Source organism: Eleutherodactylus coqui, chromosome 5 (genome assembly GCF_035609145.1).
Source record: "Eleutherodactylus coqui strain aEleCoq1 chromosome 5, aEleCoq1.hap1, whole genome shotgun sequence".
In the NCBI taxonomy this organism is placed as follows: domain Eukaryota; kingdom Metazoa; phylum Chordata; class Amphibia; order Anura; family Eleutherodactylidae; genus Eleutherodactylus; species Eleutherodactylus coqui.
In genome coordinates, this window is record NC_089841.1 from 59317745 (window position 1) to 59342918 (window position 25174).

The 25174-nt window shown below is 46.0% G+C and overlaps 2 protein-coding genes across 8 annotated transcripts in view; one reads left to right on the forward strand and one right to left on the reverse strand.

The window, feature by feature from the left end:
* Positions 1-1811: 1811 nt before the first annotated feature.
* Positions 1812-18891, reverse strand: FDX2 (ferredoxin 2). Of its 3 annotated transcripts, XR_010792792.1 has the most exons (7): positions 18827-18891; positions 17540-17798; positions 16323-16374; positions 14992-15098; positions 13510-13597; positions 3309-5877; positions 1812-3203 (listed from the first exon to the last, which is right to left on the reverse strand). XR_010792792.1 is itself a non-coding variant. In XM_066602599.1 (6 exons), exons 2-6 carry the CDS (start codon positions 17703-17705, stop codon positions 5721-5723), a joined length of 570 nt encoding a protein of 189 aa, XP_066458696.1. In that variant the 5' UTR covers positions 17706-17798; positions 18827-18891; the 3' UTR covers positions 1812-5720. The 3 variants fall into 3 exon arrangements, 2 of the variants coding, with proteins under 2 accessions (XP_066458696.1, XP_066458697.1); XM_066602599.1 differs by having other exon boundaries at positions 1812-5877; XM_066602600.1 differs by lacking the exon at positions 18827-18891 and adding an exon at positions 18688-18756 and having other exon boundaries at positions 1812-5877.
* A 160-nt stretch (positions 18892-19051) lies between these two features.
* The window catches only part of ARK2N (arkadia (RNF111) N-terminal like PKA signaling regulator 2N), a 52047-nt gene continuing 45924 nt past the window's right edge, over positions 19052-25174 (forward strand). For 4 of the 5 annotated variants that reach the window (XR_010792793.1, XM_066602601.1, XM_066602606.1 and 1 more), the window contains exon 1: positions 19052-19195. The gene's annotated coding sequence lies outside the window, so the exon portion shown is untranslated. The remainder of the gene's footprint in view (positions 19196-25174) is intronic. The other variant, XM_066602603.1, reaches the window with a different exon arrangement.

Sequence of the window (25174 nt, forward strand, 5' to 3'; positions counted from 1 at the left end):
GGAGAGAACAATGGAATGTGCAGGCAGCTGTTTACACAGCTGGGCATGTTTAAATGGGCTCTGCAAACAACTCTTGCAGGTCCTTTAATGGCCATTAACACTTGATGCAAATTGATTGCTAAATCTGTCAGTCATTTGAAAGATTATCTGCATGTAAAGGCCCATTTAGACACAACGATCGACAAAAGCCATCTTTTGAGCGATAATAGTGTAACTGCACACACTTTGTGCAGTTTTTTTTGTTATCCCGTCGCTCATCATTGTCTTTCAGCGTGCTGAAAGACAAAGAGGCTTATCAGGGATTCACAGCAGGATACAGCTGATACTATTTCAGCTGTAGCCCAGTCACTGATAATTGGTTGAGTATGAAGAACAGAGCGGTCCAGCTTTTTCTTCATACCTGGCACGGAGTGCTCAGCTGTATAACAGCTGAGTGCTCCATGCAGAAGACATCTGGATGCAGAAGACAAGCAGGGACACCCCGCTTGTCTTCTGCATCCTCCGTTCCGAGCGCTGGGCTGTATAACAGCCGTGTTCTCAGAGCGGGGGAACAGCTGGAAGCAGAAGACAAGTGGGGACACCCCGCTTGTCTTCTGCATCCTCCGCTGGCAGCCCAAGGTGATCACTCATCTTGAGCGATCATCTTGCACTGTAAGTGACATTTCTCAAAGGTTGCTTGAGCAACAGCTTTTGAGCGATTACTTGTATATATGGAATTTGGCCTGTAAAGGCCCATTTAGACACAACAATAATCGCTCAACTTGTTCAAACAATGGCTTTTTAGCAATCATTGTGGGTAAAAACTACCATTGTTCACTCTTCAACTGAACGATTTTAAGGTGAGCATAAAATCCATCGTTCAACTGGAGGAAAAAATAACAGACCACACGCTGTGTTCTCCATGGGAGCGCTGATATTGTACTGCAAGAACAATGGGGCTGATTGCAGAGCTCAGACCACATGGGCTCTGCTAATGGGCATCAGTGTCCATTGGCACTTTATGCAAAATGATCACTAGAACTGTCGAACATTCAATTGTATTTGCATGTAAATGAGCCTTAACTCTACAGCTTTACAACTCTTATGAAAGGGTAGATATATAGAGAATACCCAACACAATGTACTAAATACAATGGCTTTATCAGTTGAGTGCACCTTTGACCTAAAGGACTAAAACCTAAAATAACCAGTCAGTATTGATTTTGGTCTAGCAGCCTCTGAAAACATTTACAATTCCAAGTATAATATAAAGGCATCCAAGATTTTGGCATAACACCACCTCTAACACCGTACCATGTGAGGCCTCCTGGGGGCAGGTAATTCGGATATTGGTAACTTACTAATCAGTCTTCTGAAGCTCTCTGCCATCTTCATTTGGTGGCCTGCAGATGTAGGGACATGTAATATGAACCCTCCATCAGTGCTTCCCACTTAAAACGCATTGACTGCACCAGTAGGGTAGAAAGGAAGCTGGTGCAATGACCTTCAATGGATGGCACTGCATCATGTAGTGCCCATCCTGCTAAGGGGCACATGGCTGTGCAGGAGGGGTGTGTGAATGGGAAAAGGAAACGGCCACACTATATCTGCACGCTGGATTAGTACATTACCAATATTTCCATTATCAACTATACAGGGTATATAAGGTGGCCAAACCCTCAAGTTTGATACACAGTGGAAATGCTACATATTCCTCATTTTGCAATACAGAGGGCATAATTTGCAGCATTTCTTCAGCATTGTCATTTTGTGGCATTTGTCACTTATGCCATGTGTGAATCCAGCCCAAGTTACTTGATTTCCTCCCCCCCCCCCCCCCCTTCCTTACACAGTAATACTGCTACAGTAGGAGGTCTACTACCTTGTATAACTGTCACTTCATCAGTTTGTTTTTCCTCTTACCCCTTGCCCAATTAGTCAAGGGGTGGTTTTAGTTAAACGCACCCTGGTCAGTAAGTAAAGTATCCAGTCTCCATGTACAAGACATTCCAAAGTGCTCAATACCATATTTAAAATCTTGTCATTAGACCCTTGTGCTCCACAAGAAACTCATAAGGGTCCATAGACTTTCATTGGTTTTCCTTGCTCCAATTGTATAACTATGTAGCAACTTTCCAAATTTTGTTTAAAGGACCACTCCAGTGATTTGTTTTCTATTCCTCTTGTGGTCTCGGGTTAGACCAGCTCAGATCTACTTGGTTTATGTGTACATTTTCTAGTCATTCTCAATCTGTGGGACGTTACATGGATCCTACCACAGAAACTGCCTGGAGGTGACCCATACGTGCCAATAGTTACTGATGAGGAAGATGGAACAATGCCTCCTGCAGCGCCACCTACTGGAAGGCAGCATTCCTGCAAGTCAGACACTTTCTACAAGCATTGTGTCAATGACTGGGAATTGAAAGACAAGCCAGCCTTTCTAGGTGCTCTTCCTAAGGAGAAAGGATAGCGTTCCTGACCCACATCACAGGCCTCCTGCTAGCCAAGCCAGAAACCTACTACACATTGATGAAGGGCAAATACCCCTGAAACAGCTGTCTGTGTATGGATTCTGGCTTGGTTTTCAATTCCCAGTCATTGTTACAACGCTTGTATAAAGAGTCTAACATTGACTTGCAGGAAGTTACCCTTCAATAGATGGCGCTGCAGAAATATCCTTCCATCTTCCTTATTTGCAAATTACCCAGAGGAGCATGAATGAGTCTCACTCACCTTCTAGGTGCTCTCTCTAAGGAGAAAAGATAGCGTTCCTGACAGGCAAGGATGGAAAAATTTGTACGCTGGAGTGGCCCTTTAAACATCTATTGTTTTATGTATACAGCTCCTCAGTTGATTCGTGTGTCCGTGCAAATCTATGGGTTCAGATTGCTTCAGGCTTCTAATTAAAAAAAAAGAAAATGGAAACCAATGGTGCGGAACAGATGCAGATGTGAAACCACCCTAACCCATCCATCTCCCTTTAGGCAGCTATGATCAAGATTTTGGAGTTTTTGCAGGCCTGAGAAGGGATTGACTCAGGGCACTATTTGAATCAAACATTGCATCCCATCTATGGGTGCTAAAATTTAATATGGCAGTATCCAGGACTTCCTCTCACCTTTTCTACAAGTCCTACTGGTGAATCTTGTCTCCACTGGAAGCCAGGGTTTTGACAGTCCTCAGCAGGAGGGAATGCCCCTAGCTTGCATTTGGCTGCATTGCTATCCGGCCAGCACACTGTGGAGGGCAACAGGGAGACTGACCGCCTGGCCGTCAACAGTCTGCGACAGGCAGCCGAGATGGAAGTGCGCCGTGGTGCTTTCGGCCTGTCCGGCCAGGAACAGACTGACAGCAGAGCAGGGACCACACTGAGGAGGCAGACACAATTACAGTGCAGCGCCCAGCAGAGTTCAGAGGCCGACAGGGAAGAGTGACCGGCTGCACATCAAGAGCCTGCCACGGCGGAAGGAAGTGCGCAGCCAGTGCGTTGCGCCCCACCCCCACCCCAAGCCATCAAGGAGCAAATCAGCACATACTTCGCAGGCTGCCAGGAGCAGAGATGGGATGGTGCCGGATCCATTATAGGTGGCCGGGGAGCAGAGACATGGGAGCCTGTCTAAGTGCCAGGGCCAGGTCGCGAGCAGGCCAGATGACAGCAGAGACACTGTAAGGTCAGCGGCGGGGTCGCAAAGGGTAGATGCCAGTGCCTATGCGACAGCCTGCATTAGCCAATCACCACCTGTGGGCATCACCAGGCCATCCCCTCTATGTCAAGACGGCTAACCCATGTCCCCACCCATTCTTCCGGTGGAGACAAGATGCACCAGTACCCTACAAGTCCACCATGGGATTTGAATGTAGTGTTAGATGTCCTTAGTTGCTACCTTTGAGCCTATTCATCTTATCTCTAGTTTAGGGATTCCCACTCTCTATTTGCCCAGTTTTGAGGCCCAAATACAAGGGGGGAGAATATCAGCTAGTAAAAGATCCACTGCTTGATGCATTAGACAAGCTATTTGTACAACTTATGAATTAACTGGGGGATCTGTCCCAGCAGGGTTGAAGGCCCATTCAACTAGGGCAGTGTCCACTTTGTAAGCAGACCGAGCCAAGGCTTTGACCAAGGCTGCTCCATCTGCCGCCCGGGGTCCCTGCTGATCAACAGACTGAAGTGACAACCGCTGTTTCAGTCCATGCCAGGCACAGTCCTCATACCCAATGAATGTAACATTACAAGCCTGAGAAGAGGCTACGGGAGGTTCTTCAATCAACTATTCAGTGGAGATCCTGAGCCCAACCTTGATCAACCATTGATGACCCATCCTCAGGGTACATTGTCAATAGTTTTAGTCCCAGGAAACCCTTTTAAGCTTAGCGCTCGCTATCTGTAACCATTGAGAAAGGTAGAAGTTTTCTCTCCGAGAGCTGCCATGGGTTCTGGAAAATCAAATTACCAGGTGTAATTATTTTCATGTATGCAGACCTACAGTAGGTGGAGTAATGATTATAGTCCAGCAACCCTGATGATGTAATTGTGGTCCTTCTCTTCTGCTGTCTGTAGGTTGTCACGAATAGAGGCCAGAAGGAGGTTTCTGTCATTCCTGAACTCCCCTAAAACCGGCTTCACATGGATGTATAAGCGTAATGTCCTTGGCACACATCAGCGTATTTAACGACACTTTTTGCACCCACAAGAACTGTTCATTTGCGTGCGGCAAACAACGTGGCACGGATTGAAATGGCTAATTAGTCTTAATGAGTTCCAGATGTGTTCTTTTTCCTGTGTAATTATGCAATGTTTCACGCATCTCCTTGAGTACTGCATGTGCAGACCGGCCGGAATGCGCACATAAAAGTACTGGAATGTGAAAGAACCCATTGAAATCAATGCGTACTATTCTCTACGTACTGTGCATGCAAATATGCCCATATGAAGCCAACCAAAGGGTCTTTGCGTCTTGATTTCAATGGGATCACTCTCACTACTCTTTTTTGCATGCGTGAAAAAAAGAAACCGCAGTATGATCTACTTTTGTACGCAGTTGGGCACCAAAAGGTCCCCATAGAAGTCCATGGGAGTTGCGCAAATGCACACTCAATATACATGCAAATTTTGCTGTGCAATTCCATGGGGAAAAGAATATATCTAGATATCTAACTAGCCAATAAAATCACAATGGGGGTGTCCCACACTCATGTGAACTGGCCCAGGGAGCGCAAAAAGTGCAGTAATATGCATAAAAGCGCATTGTTCACAGCGTAAATGCGCTGTGCTTACACTGGTCTAAAGTTGTCCTCAGCATTAGAGTTTGTGTGTCATCTAATGCTGAAGGAGCTGTATACACAGAAAGGCCATTTTTCTTTTCACCTAATTAACTTGAAAAGTGTACATACCCCTTAAAATATCAAATGCCCCTTGTGACTTGCACACACTGGCTGTGATGTATGGCGCTAGTGCAGAGCACTTGTTCTCACCCAAACCTCCGCCTCATCCATTTGTTCTCTCATTGTCCAAAGGCTCTGACAATAAATATGAGGTGTCCAGCTCTTTCCTTATATCTTATTGTTCCAGGTAGTCAATTATTTTGGTATAGACAAGCTGTCAGATTTGAAGAATATGTTGGTGAAGGCGCCCCCCGATGGATGAATTTAGTCTTCGGGGCACTGCCCACCCTTCACCAGCTATATGTCTTTTTGTGCGTTACATCATCAGTGACTTGCATTTCCCGCTAGCGTCCTCAGTGCGGCTTTGGCACGTGACCGTCCACGTAAAAGTTTCTAGTTATTTTAGGGAGTGTGAACTCGGCTCCATTCAGTTCTTTAGCGAGGATGATCTGGCATCCGAGTCTGGAGTTTTCTTGAAGCAGCGGCGCCATGTCCAGCATGTCATCTTCCCTGAGAATTAAAAAAAAAAAGCGAGACACTTCATAGTACTGCAGAGGGAATGCGGTTCCACATATCTCCACTAGATGGCACTGGTACAATGCAGTTCAATGGATAATTCCTTTTGAAATACCAGATTTGGTACCAGAGCACAAACTTGCGATTTTTGTGCGATGCATTTTTAACATTACAAAGTCCTAGCGACATTCACGTTTAAAAAACGCAGCAATATCGCGATCGCAAGTGTGTAGGAGCCCCACGTGTTCCACAGCAATCCTGAAACTACACATCCCAGCAGGCTTTGTTCTGACATTGCCATTGCATGCTGTGACTTGTAGTTGCAGAAGAGCTGGAGCCTGTACTATACATGTAAGCTAATAAACAGTTAATACATACAATGCACAAAGGCCGGATGCATACATGCAAAATTTGCACAAAGTGAATAGAACCCATTGGTTTCAATGGGTTCATTCACAAGCGCGTATTTTGCATGCACAATTCCGTCACGCTAAAAACTGCAGCACATTTGCGCAGGGAAAGAGAACGTTTTGAACTTATGAAACCAATTGGCCATTTCAATGGCTAAGAACATGGTTGTGTTTATTTTGTGCATGTCAAAACGCAGATGAGCGCACAAATACATATACACCCGTGGGAATCTGGCCAATGAATACATGTGAGCCCTGAAGAGCCGTGCGCTGCGAGCTACTGAGTAATGTAGGTAATTGGTATAATTAACAGTGATGTAACCGCAGGAGGAAAGTTATATAACTTCAGCTATTTCATTACGGATCCGCAGACACAAAGACAGAATGACTGTGGCGCAGATTATGGGAGGCGGGCTTTAACCCCTTAAAGAGGAGCTGAAATAGTGAAACGGGAATAACCCCTTATTAGTCCGTGTCCATTCGCTTTACGTTTCACTGGACTAATAACTTTTTTTTAAATTTGCGTGGCGAGTTGTATTTTTCCATAGGAGGTAGATATAACTTATGTTTCTCCGAACCTCCAATTTCCCACTATTTTTTACGGGGGAGACGAGATATAACAGGCCAACAATGACAATAAGTAATACTGTGACCCATCATCCCTCAGTTCTCTCTGATATTCCGATCTCGGCCAATCAAGGAAGTTCTTTAGGTTTAGATCTTTCTAACTCCAATGGTCCTCCAATTGAGGACAAGCTACAAATTGTCAATCTGTCAGGATATCATCTTAATAAACAAGAGACAGAACTATTGGAGAGGGGGCTGTCCTTCGTCCCCACGACCCGCTTTGATCCGTTCGTGTGGACGAAGGACATCTCCCTCTTCACCCGAAAATTACGTTGGAGGAAACACTTTATTATTAAAGAAAGAGAGGAAATGAAAGAGCTTGGTTTGGATCTTGCTGACTTGCCAGCTATTCAAGCTCTAGAAGCCCTAGAAGATGAAAATCTAAGGCCTCATGTCCACGGGGAAAATCAGATCCGCTGCAGATTCTACATGTAGAATCTGCAGCGGGTCCCTCCTGCCCCGCGGACATGAGCGCTGAAAATAGAAATTTAAAAGCATTTACCTATCCGTAGCGGGCGGCGAAGGTCAGCTGTTCCTCACGGCCGGATCTTCATTTTCGGCCGGCGGATGAATTCCTGACGCCGGCAGCACGTCGCCGGCACGTCATCGACGTGCCGCGCGCATGCGCCGGGCACATCCGCCGAGCCGAAGCAAGGGAGATGCGGCCGTGAGGAAGAGCAGAGCTTCGCGGCCCGCTGCGGGTGAGTAAATGCTTTTAATTCCTATTTTAGGTCTCCCGCGGATCCGGACGGCTTCCATAGGCTTCAATAGAAGCCCGCGGGAGCCGTCCCCGCGGGAGACCCGCATGAAAATGGAGCATGGTCCAGATTTTTTCATGCTCCATTTTTTTTTAAATGCCTTTTATTGACGATTCGCGGGTATTTATCTACCCGCGGGTGGTCAATGCATCCCTATGGGGTGCGGATCCGCGCGCGGGAGATCCGCTGCGGATTTTAAATCACATTTTGCCCGTGGACATGAGCCCTAAGACCTATTGGAACTGGACCCTTTACAAATCTCAAACCAACCAGTCGAGCGAATCCACCATCTTTAAATAGTCCAGAAATAGACATATTCGAAAAATTAGTCCTTAAAGAATTAAAAGCATTGAACCCTTTAAAATTTACTTGCCCTAATCTTACAAAAGCAGAATCTCTTGCTCTAAAAAATCTTGAAAACAATAAGGCAATAATCATAAAAGCTGCCGATAAAGGCGGGAATATTGTTATAATGGATCGGGAACAATACGTAGGCATGTGCCAACGTCTGTTGAGTGATACATCTACTTACGGCATGTTGTCCCACGACCCGACAGACAGCTTTTCACGTGACTTACAAAAAATATTAAAAAAAGCCCTAGAGCTGGGATGCATAGACAACACTGAATATCAATTTCTGTATCCCAAAAAACCGACTACAGCTACTTTTTACACACTTCCTAAAGTGCATAAGGGCCTCAACCCACTCAAGGGACGGCCGATCGTCTCGGGGGTTGACAACCTTACCCAGAACTTGAGCACATACGTTGACAGGATACTTAGACCCTTTGTATCATCTTTACGATCATTTGTCCAGGACACTATGGACGTCCTACGCACCCTAGATGGCCTTACTGTTAATCCAGACACAATTATGGCCTCATTGGACATTGAATCGTTGTATAGCTCCATCCCCCACCAAGGTGGTCTTAAGGCGACGGAGTTCTTTCTGAATCAAAGAGGACCTTTATACAATATGCATAACAAATGTGTCCTGGAATTCCTTGAATTTATCCTAAACCACAATTTTTTCCTGTTCGAAGCCAAGTACTTCCACCAGCTCAGGGGCACCGCGATGGGGACTCCTTGTGCCCCATCGTATGCCAACCTGTACCTGGGCTGGTGGGAGGAACGGATCTTCAACAGTGATAACATCATGGGGTCAGATAACATCTCATTGTGGATACGTTATATTGACGATGTGCTCTTGTTCTGGAATGGCGATCGGTCGTCCCTTGAGGTATTCATTGATCATCTAAACCATAATGATCTGAATCTTCGGATTACTTCGGAAATTAATACCACTACGCTGTCCTTTCTGGATCTTCAAATTAAAAAAGATCCATCGGGACAGATAACATCCTCTCTTTTCCGTAAGTCCACGGCGACAAACAGCCTACTTACCTGGGACAGTTTCCATCCTGCACCATTAAAACGTGGCATACCAAAAGGTCAGTTTCTGCGACTCCGACGCAATTGTTCGGATAATTCGAGTTTTGAAATGGAAAGTAAAAAATTGTATGATCGCTTTAAAAATCGCAATTATCCCAAAAAGGTCATCGACCAAGCATTTATCTTTGCATCATCTCAAGAAAGGACTACTCTCCTTCAACCTAAGATCCGTTCCTTGGACAATAAAGCCAGAATTATTGGCACTTACGACACTTGCTCGATACAAATAAGGAATATCCTCAACTACTATTGGGATATCCTGAAACGCGACAAAGACCTTAATGATTTTCTTCCCGAAAGACCATCTATAACATTCCGCCGTGGCCATAATTTAAAAGACCATCTAGTGAAAAGTCACCTCCCTCCCGATGAAAGGCAAATTACTTGGCTTGGTTCTAGCAAGCCCCAAGGTAGCTTTCCATGCCAGGGCTGCCTCGCTTGCCCTTTTATTCTGCGCGGTAATACTTTTAAGTCATCATCTACTAATACAGTTTACTCATGTAGAGACTTCATTAACTGTCGAACACAAAACATAGTCTATCTTGCCACATGTTCTTGCCCCATGAACTATGTGGGCAAGACAATTCGACAGTTTCGTCGCAGAATTCTCGATCACCTAGGGAACATCAGACGCCATGAGTCGACCCCCCTAGCAGACCATATGTGGAAATTCCACAATGGTGATACAAAACAACTGAAATTTCAAGGGATTGAAATTATCAGGACTCATGGGCGTCGCGGTGATACGGACAAAAAACTCCTATGCAAAGAGGCAGCATGGATTTTTCGACTGAATACAGTTAATCCTAGTGGCTTAAATGAGAATCTGTGTTTCAACTGCTTTTTGTAATCCCTCTATAGCCAATCTTTCTTCTCTTTGATTATACAGCCGGCATCTATCAGTCATTGGCTCTATTATGAGAATACCAATATTTTTATTTTATCACGCATTTAGAGTGCTGTTTTACAAAGGAATTCAAAAATCAGCCCATTGTTACGTTATGTGATTCTTCCTTGTCATAGCGCTAAGTGAGCAATATCTAAGACGCTACGTTCATCGGTTGTTCTTCAAACCATCTTCTAATTATCAGATTTATGCAGTATACGCATGACTCTTTCTACATTACGTAGCCTTAAAATAACCATTACCGACACACAGTACTTATATATATATATATTTAAATAAACTTCTTTCTGTGTCTTATAACTAACAACCAACAAATCCTCACTAAACGCATTCTGTATATCCTATGCTGTAGCATCTAATTAATCTGCACTATATACATCCCAGTCTCACTCATGTGTCTTCTGGGCAGTGCAGATCACATGACCGCTATTGCCATGGCAATCTACATTGCTTCTAATAAGCTATTCCTTTGAATGAAGCCGATCATGTGACACAACAGAACGTCAGGACGTACCATATCACATGACTGACGTGATGACGTCACAGCGCTGCGCGCGCGTGCGCAATAGCGGATCACCGATAGCGATCTTTCTAAAGTAAAATTTAAAGATCCATGTGTACATACGGGCGATCAGACTATGAGGGAGACTGCTGCAACATTTGTCCTCACTAATACACCCAGTTTGAGCCAAACAGCAGATTATAAACGGACTTCTTTTCCCTGTTTTCCCTTAGATCTGTGGAGTTGTCCTAACCCCTCCCACTATAACATCTGATTGGCTGATTTTCCACACCAACCCCCTTTAGGGGAGGGCTTCTTGGTATATCAGTAGCAGCACTCTGGGCTCACAAACATAATGCCTGAGCTCACCATCAGAGCTCCAGGCTCTACCACTTTTGTTATTTTATCTGAATGTGTGTGTGTTGGATGTAGGTCTCATATCTAGGCAGCAAAGACACCGCTCTGCTTATGCTACTATGCGCTGCCTAGAGACCTTGATAGAATGAAAGGGATCTGAAAAAAGCTCTATGTAGCCTAGAACTCTATCTCTTTTTTGATAGCCTAGTCCCAGGCTACTATATATCTATAGAGCTTATTATATGAACAAGTTGCAGACCGCTATTATTTCGCTATTTAGCGACCTTGTTCAAAGATTGGATGATGAACTAAGTATGGGTCCTGAATAATCCCCTACTTTCTAGTTCTGATCCCATTTCAATTCTTTGAGGTTAGTTGATGTGCAGTATTTCTCTATAAATCAGTATATCTCCTGCACATCTCCTAACTAGCCTGCATGACCACACCAACAAAAATCTGACAGAGATTATATAACCCTCTATGTCCCAATACACGATTGTGGTACTTTCTCAAAATCTGGCAGAAAGTAATTAACCCTTCGTGTCCCAAAACACGATTGTGGTACTTTCTCAAAATCTGACAAAGTATTTAACCCTTCGTGTCCCAAAACACGATTGTGGCACTTTCTCTTAACTCTTTGTGTCCCAAAACAAGATTGTGGCACTTTCTCAAAATTTGACAAAGTATTTAACCCTTCGTGTCTCAAAACACGATTGTGGTACTTTCTCTCTCTTTCTCTTGAGTTTTCAACTCAATGAACCTGTCATATCGTATGGCATAACTCATACAATTGCTCCTGATGAACTACCAACAATCCTAGTAGGGAAACGCGTTGAGCAGTAATTATTCCTGAGCAAGTAATCATATTTCTACGAGCAGTAATTATTCCTGAGCAGTAATCACCCTTTCACATAAAGAGAGGTCATCCATTCTTCTCTCGAGTTATATGAGTTGTATATTGAGCTATACTTATACTAAAGAGAGCTTACCATTCTTTCCAAATGATATGGACTGATACTACTCTGAGCCAAATACTTGAGGTACTTTTATGGTTTCCTCAAATCATATTATTGGCTAAGTAACTATCAAATCCTGTGATCATCAACCTATCCGAATGTGACCACTTTGTTACAGACGGTCGCTACACTGATGCGTGACACTCTTCTTATAGTTTATAGCTACTGCAGCCCCACTTTAGTGACCATTGGATTAATTAATCGCAAGTGACGACTAAACCAGTGCGATCTGCATAGGTTTTTTGAGCAATTTTGCTCCAGTACCAAAGTGTTCTTAGACTTATATCTGATACCCGTAATTCTACTCATTAAATTACGGACTATCTGATGCATCACTAGCGACTCTTCAGTCTCGTCTTTACCATAGCCTAGGTGGGGTGATTCTAATAACTCCATTTACCCACCTATCCTTAATATTCTCTGTCTTTATGTTTGTCTTGTTCTTAGCCCAAGTCATTATTTTATTTTAGTCTTGAATAAAAGTTATATTTTAGTCTGTCTGTCACTGTGAAGGGCTCCAATTTGATTTAGTCAGACAAAGCTCTGCCCCTGTGATTCTCTAACTTATGTATTAACTCTTTGTTAACTCTTTTTTTTTTGCCATGAGGGGCAACAATTCCATTGTTAAACGTATTTTAAACGTACGCCGTTCACTGCATGGCACAAGTGTATTGCCTTTATTCTATGGGTCGACACGATTGTGACGATGCTAAAGTCATATAGGGCTTTTGTCTAGGTTTTACTATTTCTGCGATAAAAGCGCACCTCAAGTAACGTCCTACTAAGTAGCGTCACATTATGTTTAAAATTATCTTTAAATTATTCATCTTTTTTTGTGGTGGAGGAAACGGGCAGAATGGAAAAAGAAAAGCAATTCCGCCACTCTTTTGGGGCCCTTTAGGGCTCCTTCACATTGGTGTATTTGCATACAGTTTTGATTTCAACGGGTTCTTTTTTTTTTACATGCGCATTTCTCGGACATGCTCTACTTTGCGCGTTGCGCACGCATATAAACAGCCCTGAGTGCGCAAAAAAGCATAACACAAATCGACATGGTTCATAGCGCATTTGCACATATGCTCGTCTGAAGGAGCCCTTGGGCAGTGTTCTCAAGGGGCAGAAAATGATGTGGAGTGTCCGCAATGCAAAATTCACAGCATTTGGAGCAAATTTTGGTGTGAAATGTGGTGCAGAACGTTCCCTTGTTTGAAGAGGTGGAATGTGCAAAAAAAAATAAAAAAATCTATAATTGACGCACTGCGAATTTAAATTCCGCATCACATGTCCATATCCACAGCGTGTAATGAAGTTCTCTACAATCTCATTTACTTTGCGGCTACTGTAGATGCTGAAGATTTTCTGTGTGGAGGGTCTGCACAGAAAATCTGAGGCAAATCTGCCCGTGTGAACATGGCCTTACTTTTCATATAGGGTAAAATGGTACAAGTGAAAGCTGGAGGCGCTAATCAGGCTGCACCTCGTTCCTCATCAGCTGTAATGTCCCCATTTTTATGGCCAAATCCTGCAGTTTTGAGAAATCTTCCACTCTGTCTTGGAACTAATCCGATACGGAGAGGAACACTTCATGAAGAATTACCTTTCGTCCGGATCAGGCAGTTTCTGGAGGTACTCTGTGCTGACATAGACGTGACACGTGGAACAGGCCAGAGAGGATTCACAGGCTCCTGCGTGTAATATAAGAGAGCTGAGCAATGCGGCAAACCACAGCGGAGGGGGAAAAGCAGAAAAGTAATTGACACCACTAATAAGAAGTTCCACTCAGCAGCGGGGTCTATACTGCCTGCACCTATAGAAGCCTATGACATGGAAAAATGAGGTTCCCCACTTATTAGTCGTTGCCCTGGGGTAAAAAAGTTTTACTTATTTTCAGGCTGTAATCTTTACTTCTTCTTAAAACCATCAGGCCCCAAAAGTAGTTTACAACTTACTCCTAGTCCAAGACCGTCAAGACGTTGATCCAGGGATTATTCTGACTACCATTATGGAGTCGGGAAGGAATCTTTCCCCCAAAAATGGGCTAATTGGCTTCTGCCTCATTGGAGATTTTTCCTTTCTCTGGATCAACAAGGGGGGGTGGAAACAGGCTGAACTAGATGGACATTGTCTCCCTTTAGCCTTACATACTATGTGGATGTGTCCCTCCCACTAACACATGCTGGATGTAAGGTCAGTGCGTCCAGGATGCTGCTGGCCTCACTAGCTCTCATCTATCAGCGCAGCTTCTTTCCTTCTACAGCTCACGAAGGATGACTTCCCTCTTGTGCTGACAGACACTGATGTACGATTACCCCTCCCCGCATTCTCCTCTTTCTCAATAAATACACATCTTGTGTGATCTCGCCCCCCCCCCCCCCGGCTGCCTTGTGTAGGCTTTCCTCTTTATATACAGCCTGTGTGATCTGCCCTCCCTGAAGGTATGGATGCTTTGTTCTTTTCTTTTGATCTGCCATGGACAACCTCCTCCACCTTCCTGTTACTGTCAAAGAGAAAGTAGAGGAGAACAGAGAGCTGACACAGCCAGCAGCAACGAGTTGTCAGCTCAATATCACATTCAACAGGACAGCCAGTGCTTTGAAGGAATTGCAGAATCTACAGCAGCAACATGTTAGAATCTTTCTTTGTAAAAAAAAAAAAAAAAAGATTCTTTAAGAAAGTTGCTTAATTTTGCAGGGAAATGGACGTGAATTCGTAAAAAAACATAACTGTATTAACCCTTTATAGCCGTAGTGTTTAGCCTTGCTAGGTTATGTCTTTGTCTGGTATTACTGTTCGGCTTGTCACAATGAATAGTTGACAAAGCCATGGAAGTGGCAGCGTTTTTTGGAAAGGAGGAACAGCTGTGTTTCCTGATCTCATAGTGCTGTATTACATAAGCAAATGTCCTCGTTGTGGATCTGCTGGATTACCATGTGCCAGACTATCGGAATGTTCCAGTATAGACTATTAGCATATTATTCCGTTGCTGAATTTCTTGAATAGAGCATTATTTGGGGAAAAAAAACTGATTATGCTCCAGTTCGATGTTAGAGCCTATATAGTGGAGGATGGATATACATACCTTCCAAGTCAATGTCATACCTATGAGCAAGGTATAACACACTTTCCCCGACCTTCCCTCGCACAGGGATCCGCTTGCCTTCCCGGTCCACAAATACGACATCTACCCTGCAGTTACAGGTAGACACATACATAAGATACGCATTATCAGGTGTCAAACTAAAGGCCTTGTATTACAACATTTCACTCTACGTATAGTGTATAGAGTGACCTTGTCAAGGCTTTGCATTGCTGATCCTGGCTCCACACCCCGGCCACCTCCAGAGCTGGAGTCACAATTCTGTTACTTTCGCATTGGTGGCCCACATCAACTCATTATATGAGTGTTGATTTCCATGAAGGTGAGAGATAAGACATTACACCTCCCGGCCTTCAGTAGGTGTGGTAGTAACAGGGAGGAATTATGGGGTCTCCACCATAGATCCGGATTGGAATGGAAGGCAGCATGCTTGACCGCTGCTCCATCCTCACTGCAGTTGTGCCAGGAGGAGGAATGGAGGGCTTAGGACCTCCGTTCTAGTGATCTGTTGGGGTCCTAGCTATCAGATATTTATAACACATACTGAGGATAGCTTGTGAAGTGGGAATAGCCCTTTAAACTGACTCTGCAATGTAAATTACTGATGTAATAGGTGTCAGGGGAGCAAACATGTCATTTTTATAAAGATGACATGCGCTAATTTTAACGGGTTGTCAAGCACGTCACTATTGATGACTATCCTCAGTATAGGTCATCAATAGTTGATCGGCAGAGGTCCTGTTGCTCAGGATCCCTGCTAATCAGCTGACAACAGGACAAAAGTCGATGCGGACAGAGACGGAAGTAAACAGCTCTGTCCATAGTGCAGTGGGCCGGGTTGGTATTGCATTGCATTCAACGACAGCTGTACCTGCAATTGCAATCCAGGCCACTGGACTATGGACACAGCCGTCTGCTCCCAGCAATGTCTACTATGACTGTGGTGCTGGGAATCAGTTGATCAACAGGGATCCCGAGCCGCAGACCTCCACAACCCATCTATGGATGATTTATCCTGAGGATAGGTCATCAATAGAAGAAAATCCCAAAAGTCCAGGGGTTTAACAAAAAAAAAAACCCCGCTACATTCTGGGATAACCCCTTTAAGGACACAGATTTATTTTTTGGTTTTACCTCCTCTTGCCACTTTAGGTATAATTTTAAGGTGCATTTAAATTAGCTTTAAGGTTTGGTTTTTTTTCAAATCGCAGAATGCAATTGTGTCATAGATTTTTTTTATTACGCCTTTCACTGTGTCTTATATGTAATACTTCAATGTAACTTATAGATTAGGTTCAGGTTTTCTCACTTACGGCTCTTCGTGGAGTTCTTTGGCTGGACCGTCCTCATCTGACTGGGAGGCGGCTAAAGAGGAAATAACGGCGTTAGGTTTTTGTTGCAAAAAACTTATAAAATGCAGAAAGCAGTTAAAGGGGATGTACAAGGCTTCCATGCTATTGCCTATCCTGCGGGGGTTTGGACTTTTGTAAGCAACGGCCTGGGCACATGTCCCGTGGAGTATCTCTGATAGCAGCTGCTCATGGCTTACAGATGGTTGAGGTACCAGAAGCGAGCAGTTGGTCACGTGAGATGGAGCTGGACATTGAGTATGTGCATTCTTAAAGGTAGGGAAACTCAACTGAATCCCCTTACAGTCACATTAACCTCCCAATGCCACAAGACGCAAGTTTGCGTCCTGGCTGAGGGGCACTTAACGCAACAGGGCGTAAACTTAAGTGCTATGAATAGCGGGGGCTCAAAAAGAAGCCCGAGCCATTGTACAGTGAGAGTCGGCTGTGATGGATAACCACCCTCCTGCTGCAATAGTGGGGATCAACGAGAACAGTGATCCCCGCTGTTAACCCTCTACATGCTACAATCAAGTGTACATTGTGGCATGTAAAGGGTTCACAGAGGGCATCATCATATCCATAAGAACCTGTACAATAAATTGAGCTCACCCTTTATCCTGCGCTGCAAAAAAACTTTTAAAAAACCTAGAAAACAGAGTCAAAATGCCTTGCCTCTCAAAATATTATATGTAAGAATGATCAAAAAAATCATATATACCCCGAAATGGTACCAATACAAACTACAGTTCATCATGCAACACCCCCCCCCCCCCCCAGTTCCAGTTCTATCCATGGAAAAATAAAAAACAACATCGAATGCAACAATGTAAAAAAAAATTATAATTAGAATCAAAAAAAGAAAAAAAGACACCCCCCCCCCCCCCCCACTGATCAGCAAGTTATCCCTTACCCTGTAGATAGGGGGTAACTTGAATTTCTGGTACAACCCCATTTAGAATGACTAGAGCTCGCCCTAAACTGTAGAGGGGTTAAAAAAGTCCAGGATTTACTGCAGCACTGACAGACTACTAGTAGGAAGCGCTGTAACCCACACAGCTGTGTTGAGCTCTACCGCTGCGCCCCCTATGTTGGATGATCAGTGGTGGTGCTGGGTGATCCTTCCCCCACGATCATGACTCCTCCCTGGATCCGACCATTCCATAAACTGGAATTATTACCTGTGGTCTGATATGTTCTCCCTGCATCTTCATCACTCTGTAGATTTCTTGGATTGTGTTGCTTGAAACCTGGGAAGACCAGAGACGTCCTGGATGCTACACGATTCCTGTAACACCAAGACGTCAGACTTCCAGCTCTTATGCCTCTTATCAGGGAGACGGCCATTTATCTGTCAGATTGGGGCAAATGTGGAGCGCAACTATCTCCTTCACAGCCTTTCAGAAGATTTGGATGTGTAGTATGAGGGGAAACAAAGGACTGGAAGAGATAAATTATTACATGAGTTACATCCTGTATTATACTCCAGAGCTGCACTCACTATTCTGCTGGTGGAGTCACTGTGTACATACATTACTTATCCTGTACTGATCCTGAGTTACATCCTGTATTATACTCCAGAGCTGCACTCACTATTCTGCTGGTGGAGTCACTGTGTACATACATTACTTATCCTGTACTGATCCTGAGTTACATCTTCTATTATACTCCAGAGCTGCACTCGCTATTCTGCTGGTGGAGTCACTGTGTGCATACATTACTTATCCTGTACTGATCCTGGGTTACATCCTGTATTATACTCCAGAGCTGCACTCACTATTCTGCTGGTGGAGTCACTGTGTACATACATTACTTATCCTGCACTGATCCTGAGTTACATCCTGTATTATACTCCAGAGCTGCACTCACTATTCTGCTGGTGGAGTCACTGTGTACATACATTACTTATCCCGTACTGATCCTGAGTTACATCCTGTATTATACCCCAGAGCTGCACTCACTATTCTGCTGGTGGAGTCACTGTGTACATACATTACTTATCCTGTACTGACCCTGCGTTACATCCTGTATTACACTCCAGAGCTGCACTCACTATTCTGCTGGTGGAATCACTGTGTACATACATTACTTATCCTGTACTGATCCTGAGTTACATCCTGTGTTATACTCCAGAGCTGCACTCACTATTCTGCTGGTGGAGTCACTGTGTACATACATTACTTATCCTGTACTGATCCTGAGTTACATCCTGTATTATACTGCAGAGCTGCACTCACTATTCTGCTGGTAGAGTCACTGTGTATATACATTACTTATCCTGTACTGATCCTGAGTTACACCCTGTATTATACTCCAGAGCTGCACTCACTATTCTGCTGGTGGAGTCTACAGATATGACCCTGTATCCCCCGCTCCCAGGCCCGGGTACAGTCCCACCATCACTACACACAGTGACATACAATAAAAAAACAACAACGTCATCACCCACGTTATCACATAACACTCACCTGGAAACCACTTCCGGTTGGCCGCCTCGCCACCTCCAATATGGCGGCTTTGCCTTCCCTCCTCCGTCAACAACGTCAGACCTTAGCGTCCTCTTGTCAGTTAATACCATCGAGTTGCAGACGCTCGTCCCTGAATGCCCTTTGTGGTGGAAGGTCCTCCGCTCCGCCCCCTCGCTCCGTTCTCATTGGTTGACGGCCATCTGTTCCCGCCTTTCCCCTCTGCACCGGAAGTGACTCCTAGAGCGGATCGAGCGGCAGTGCGATGACATCTTGGCGGAGCTTGTAAGTGTCCGGCGGAGGCTGAGGCGGGGGAGATGTGTCTGGCCGGCGGTGTACGGAGGGGCCTGGACACCGACTGACCTAGAGCCGGTAGGTTGCTCGGGCTGTGCGGCCCGCGGTGTAGGCCTGAGGCGGGCGTAGGGCGCTGACTGAGGGGGAGGATGACACAGGATGGGGTGTGAGGGGCTGCAGCGCGGGCCTGGTACCACGGGGGCCTCCCTTACTGCTGTCATGGCAACCCGTGTGTGCCTATAGGCGACGTGTAATCCCCATGCCCGTCCATCTGTTACTGGGCGGCTGAAGGAGAGCTTGTGCTATTGTTCTCTGTTATCAGCCTGAACAAAATCCTGACTATAGTAGAAGGGTGTGTAGTTTATTACTCCCTGTTATCAGCCAGTTCGTCCTGGATCGCACTGACTATAGTAATGTCGGCTCGCACTCTTCTTATGTGGCGTAACCGGCAGGACGGTCGCTGCCGCCGCGATTGCTGATGTGCGGCACGTCACAACCTTCGTTAGCGGCAGATAATTCCGTTAGACCGCTGCTCCCATCGCGCTTTATATCTTAGCGCACGTTCGTGAAGTCATGTGATCGCTGCAGGAGCCTTCGCGGTGGAAATATATTCGCAATCGTAAACGCGAGAATCCATCTTTAATCATTTTTTCCCGCCATATTAGCGTTTCCTCCCTTTAAAAGATGGCCGCACGTTTGCAAACCTTTGCGACTAAGCGGGTGTTAATGCCTTTTTCGTAGCCGCATGGAGTCAGTATGCCGCCGGCGGGAGATGGTCAGCTCCACAATGACATTTTTGGTGACCCGCCCCGTCGTCCTGCTCCCATAGGGCACGTGGTGCTCCGTCCCTGCAGCCGACCGGCCCTTATAGGCGGGCAGTGGGGTCCCTGGGACTATTGGTGGCCTGTCCCCAGAAGCGGGCAGTCTGGTAATGCCGGCTCTTCCCCAGCCCGCTGTCTATGTGGACGGTGCGGATGACGCAGTCTGTACTGTAGCGGCTCGGGTTAGTGAGTTGTGGGTGGTGTTGGCATTGAATCTAATGGGAGCTGCAGTACCAACTTGGGCCATTGCACTACAGACAGCGCTGTCTACTTCCAGCTCTGTCCACACTGGCTGCGGGCCGGATAGTGGCTGATCTGCGGGATTCGAGCAGCGCATCGCGCCAACTAGTAATCTGTCCTGAGGATGGTGAAGCCTGGAATACCCTTTACAGACATAACATCACCCACACTATGGGGATATCGTCATGATTGGAGATCTGTCTGTGCGGATCCGACAGTGGGGGTCCGATCAGCCCCCCCCGAAGGGAGTTCATGTCCGGGCGCAGCCGCTCTGTTTATTTCACTTGAACTTGGTCATCTCCAACACCATCATTGCCTTGAATGGCGCGGGGTGTGACTTCCACCCCATCATTCTCAGGCACAGTGGGGGTCCCAGTTTACAGCCCCCACCCATCATACAGGCACCTCCTAAAGAACGTTACTCACCCTGTGACTGACACCCCCCCGAGTGGTCCTGCAGACCGGGGCCCGTCTCCTCCTGGATGGTGACATCGGCGCCCCCTCTTAGTTGTCATGTATAACAGTGCTCTAACCACGGGCCGAAAGATCAGTCAACTGAGATTTTCAGCGATGGTGGTCCGATGTAAACGCGCGGCGCGGTACGGATATGTCACTCGGTAGTCGAGCATCGCTTCATGCCCGCTTATAAAGTGACTACTAAGCGGGTTCTCGCTCGGGCTAAACATTCACCAATATTCGATGGATGGCTGTTCAGATGGGGGCGGTCGGCCTGAAGAGATCTCTCGTCACGCTTCGCCGCCATTCAGTGAGCGATTGTTGCTTCTGCGTAAAGCTCCCGGGACGATGGTCTTGGGGGTGACTGAACACTTAAGCGCTTGATAGTCGTGTAAAAGGGCCCTAAGAGTGGCCATAACTGCCCACCGGGGCATCCCATAGACCTTCCTTCTATGCAGGCACCATTAAATGGGTCCGGCAGACCTCTGCCCAGACTACTTAAATAAGTATTTCTGCAAGGTCCTAGCCAGGTACTTGGGCTTCTCTCATCCCCAATTTAAAGGGATATTGGGGGAGTATACAATCAGTGTGTAGGGCGCGGGGCACCCGAACACTCCGCACCATCATAAGACCCCTTAGATCATTCCTGCACCACCCAACACGGTCACTGGGTAGAATCTGATCTGGTTGGCATTTTGCGAGCGCTGTACGCCGCCCGGCTCACACTTTGTGGAATTTCCCAGGACGTTTTAGTTTAACCATTTTTTGTACGGGGCCATGGGGTCAACCATATCACGCCATTTGGTCACACTAGGGTGTCGCCATCCATCTCATCGCCACCGCCTTACATGCGAGAAATGGCGTTTCATGGAGTAGAATCAAAGGATGGTGCTGCCCTTCTTCTTCATCCGGAAGTCCTGGCGGGTGGACTGTGGGGGTCGTGGCGTGAAATGCATGTTAGCGCTCTCCGCGGACAGCATGTCCGCACTCTGTTGCTGGCACTCTTCTGGTTCTGTCCGTGAACTTTCTGACATCCACTCTGACCTCAGGTTAGCAGGATGGTCGTTGGGGTCTCCAGAGAAAATTACTTTAAAATCTTAGTGCCACTTAAAACGCTACAACAAACGGGTACTTGCCCTCCGCACCCTGCGATTCACCCAGTCTCTGTTGCCAGCGTAGGTCAGGTGACCACCAACTACCAGTCAGGGGCCGCAACATCGCCACTCGTTCTCGTGGCATCACTGCTCACATCCTACGTGCTGCGAGATGTCGTGGCCTCTGATTGGCAGGTGGGGGTCACCTGACTTCCACTGTGAACAAAGCGCCCGACAATAGTGCCAACCATTATCGATCCTGGGCTTTCACATAGAAGCAGTAATCACTTGTTGACTAGAGGCGGAGCGGCCAGAGATCTCTTCCTGCCATCCGCCACCAAGCAGCATGAACAGGCAGTCGGTAGATGAACTGCCTGTTTATGTGAGCCGATGATCATTCGCCGTAAGAAATGTTCACCGTTGGTTGTGTTTGCGCTGAACGATTCTCCTTCAGTTTTGCACGATTATGGGAATGACGATCGCTCCATAAAAGGGCCCTCGGATGGACGGACAGGACTGGAAATAGTGAGCATGCGCAGTCATCTGCCATGTGAGGCACGCAAATGATGGCTGGAGCCATCCAAAAAATCAAGAGGTAACACTCTGACTCTTTAGATGTCACGTCCTCGGGAAACACTTAACTATTGATGACCCATTGGACAGGACATCAGTAATTGGTCGTCGACAATCAGTGTGAGCCGGAAGCAGACAGCTCATGTTGTAACCATGGAAACGCATGCTTGCAAAGGAGCTGTAAACACAGAACGGCGGTAGATTTTTGGCTGGTGATATTCGGTTAACATTTATGTAGAGTGCCATAGTCGCTGGAGCAGCTGGACCGTACCCTGTGCATGCTGGGAGTTGTAGTTTTGTAGGCCGATGTGCTGGTGGTGTGCTGTAGGCGACGTCTTACTGTCTTGTTTATTTAGACGGTCTGATCAGTGGGGGTCCGACCACAGCGTATATAGCCGCTGAACGCACGCCGCTGTTTCCTATGGAACGCCGGAGGTCGTCGAGCGTTGTACTCTCATCAGTCGCACAGAGATGACTGGACTGCCCGAAACAGTCATTTATGGTGTATCCATAAACTCGTAGATGGTGGTTCCACCGATGTGGAGAATGGCGGTCTGCATTACCGTAATGCCTAGAAGTAAGCAGAGAGAACAGCGCACTTGTGTGGCCAACGTTCATTGATTGTCCACGTGGATGTGGTGACTAACAGCAGATGGTAGACCACCCCGGACCCCCGCCTGTCCGACAGTTACGCCATAGCCTGTAGAACTATCATAACTGTCCGTGTTCAGACTCGCCACTCATGAGCGACAGTCTAAGGGCTCATTCACACGGGCGAATGCGTTTTTGATACATGTGCGCGGTTTTTATGTCCGTATTCACTGCGCTAAAAAAATGCTAGAAGGCCAAATTGATGTCACTTTTTTTCTTCTACCACCGGGTGACGTGTGGTAAAAAAAAATAATGAACATGCGTGCAACTGCGTATTTTCTGTCTTTTTACACAATCCCATAGACCTTGAGGGCGATTTTTGATCCGTTAATATGGCAGAAATAGGACAAGTGGAGTTTTTTTTTTTGTAATCTAAACGATCGGTCTACAACAAAAAACCCACTGGTCTGAATACATGAGTGATTTAGTATGTAGCGGGCAGAAAGGGCGCCCCCGTGATTGGGCCCTAATAGTTGGTTCAGTAGGGTAGCATTAGGGGGTCAGTGACTCGTAGAAGTGGTGACAGCAACAGGAGAAAGTAGAAATATAGCTCTGGAAGTTGGCTGCTTCAGCGGAGAACCTTATGGCCAACACTAGGGGGCGACTTGCTCGCTGTTGTGGGTCTCTTATTGACCTGATTCAGAGATACGACTGATCGCCACCTAGTGGTGACAACAGGCTCCTGTCATTTCTCCAAGTATCAGTCTGTGGCGGGCATCCCATCAGCCCCTGTATATAGATATACACCGCCCCGCGGCTCCTCTCTGTAAATAGCGTTTTGCACATTTGTAGACATTTTGGCCTCGGCGTCATCACATGCAGCAGGAGCGATCACATCTCAAAATAGGAAACCGAGCAGCTTAGCTAATTGAGCCGCGGCGGCCTCGCTCGGCGCATCCGCTGCCCGCTGAATGTTTTATAAGGGATGCGCTCCGGCTGTAAGATCCCTCTGGCTGTGAAGTTTCTGTATCTGGAGTGTATTTATTTCATGAAACCCAGCGCTGTAACCCTATGTCTCGTCTCGCATTCCCACCAGTATCTTGTACTGGCAGCTGCCAGGAGGGGAGGGCACCCGCTCTCACTAGATCGGGGCTCATTTGCATCAACGTCATCATCATTACTGGACTATTCCAGGGGATTTCCGTAGACCGCACCCCGTTCGCCAACAGGGGTGATAACCGTTAACCAAGTTATACCCTCCCTGTGATACTCGGGTCTAGGAAGCTGAGCTTTGGGGTGATGTTTGTCGGGACCATCGCTGCCTCACCAGTCATTATATAGAATGGGGTCATCAGGTCAAATTAATAAGTCTGGGCTTCTGTGCAGCATTTCTTGTCCGCAGTTATTTATATAGTACTAGCTTACCCGTCGCGCGTTGCTGCGAAGACAGACAGACAGACAGACATACATTCATTCGTTTTTATATATCTAGATAACAACCAATCACAGCGCAGCTTTCATGTTACCTTAGCGGTATAATATATAGCAACCAATCACAGCGCAGCTTTCATGTTACCTTAGCAGTTTAAAATATAACAACCAATCACAGCACAGCTCTCGTTACCTCAGCAGTAAGAGAAATAACAACCAATCACAGCGCAACTTTTATTCTGCCTCAGCAATATAAAAAATAGCAACCAATCACAGCGCAGCTTTCATGTTACCTCAGCAGTATAAGTAGCCACCAATCACAGCACAGCTTTCATTTTACCTCAGCATTCTCAATATCCAGCAATTGTTTTGTGAAACGTTCGGCGGATGCATCATTTTGTAGTTGAACACGCATCCCGTTGCTCGTAATGCCTTTTGCTTTTGTGCTTGAGATGGAAATCAAACGATCTTTGTCTGGGGGGCATAACTGTCGACGATGCTCGCAGGATAGGTGTACTATGCCAGTAACCTTCCCAGGAGTGCACTCAACAACTTCCCAAAGTCTCATGGCAATTGGATGAATGGTGTAGTAATGCATAAAGGACAGACAGACAGACATTCATTTATATATATCAGGAAGTGAGAGAATTACATTCCGTACGTAAAATTTGGACGCTAATTCTTTGGCGCTTAGAATTGAATAATCGAGTTGGGACCCATTACCTTTTCCTATTTATGACATAGTCAATGCTCGTGCCAAATTTCATGTTTCTTTGACATCGGGAAGTGAGAGAATTAGTGGCAATGATGGAAATCGAACGATCTACGTGGGGGGTCGTAACTGTCGACAA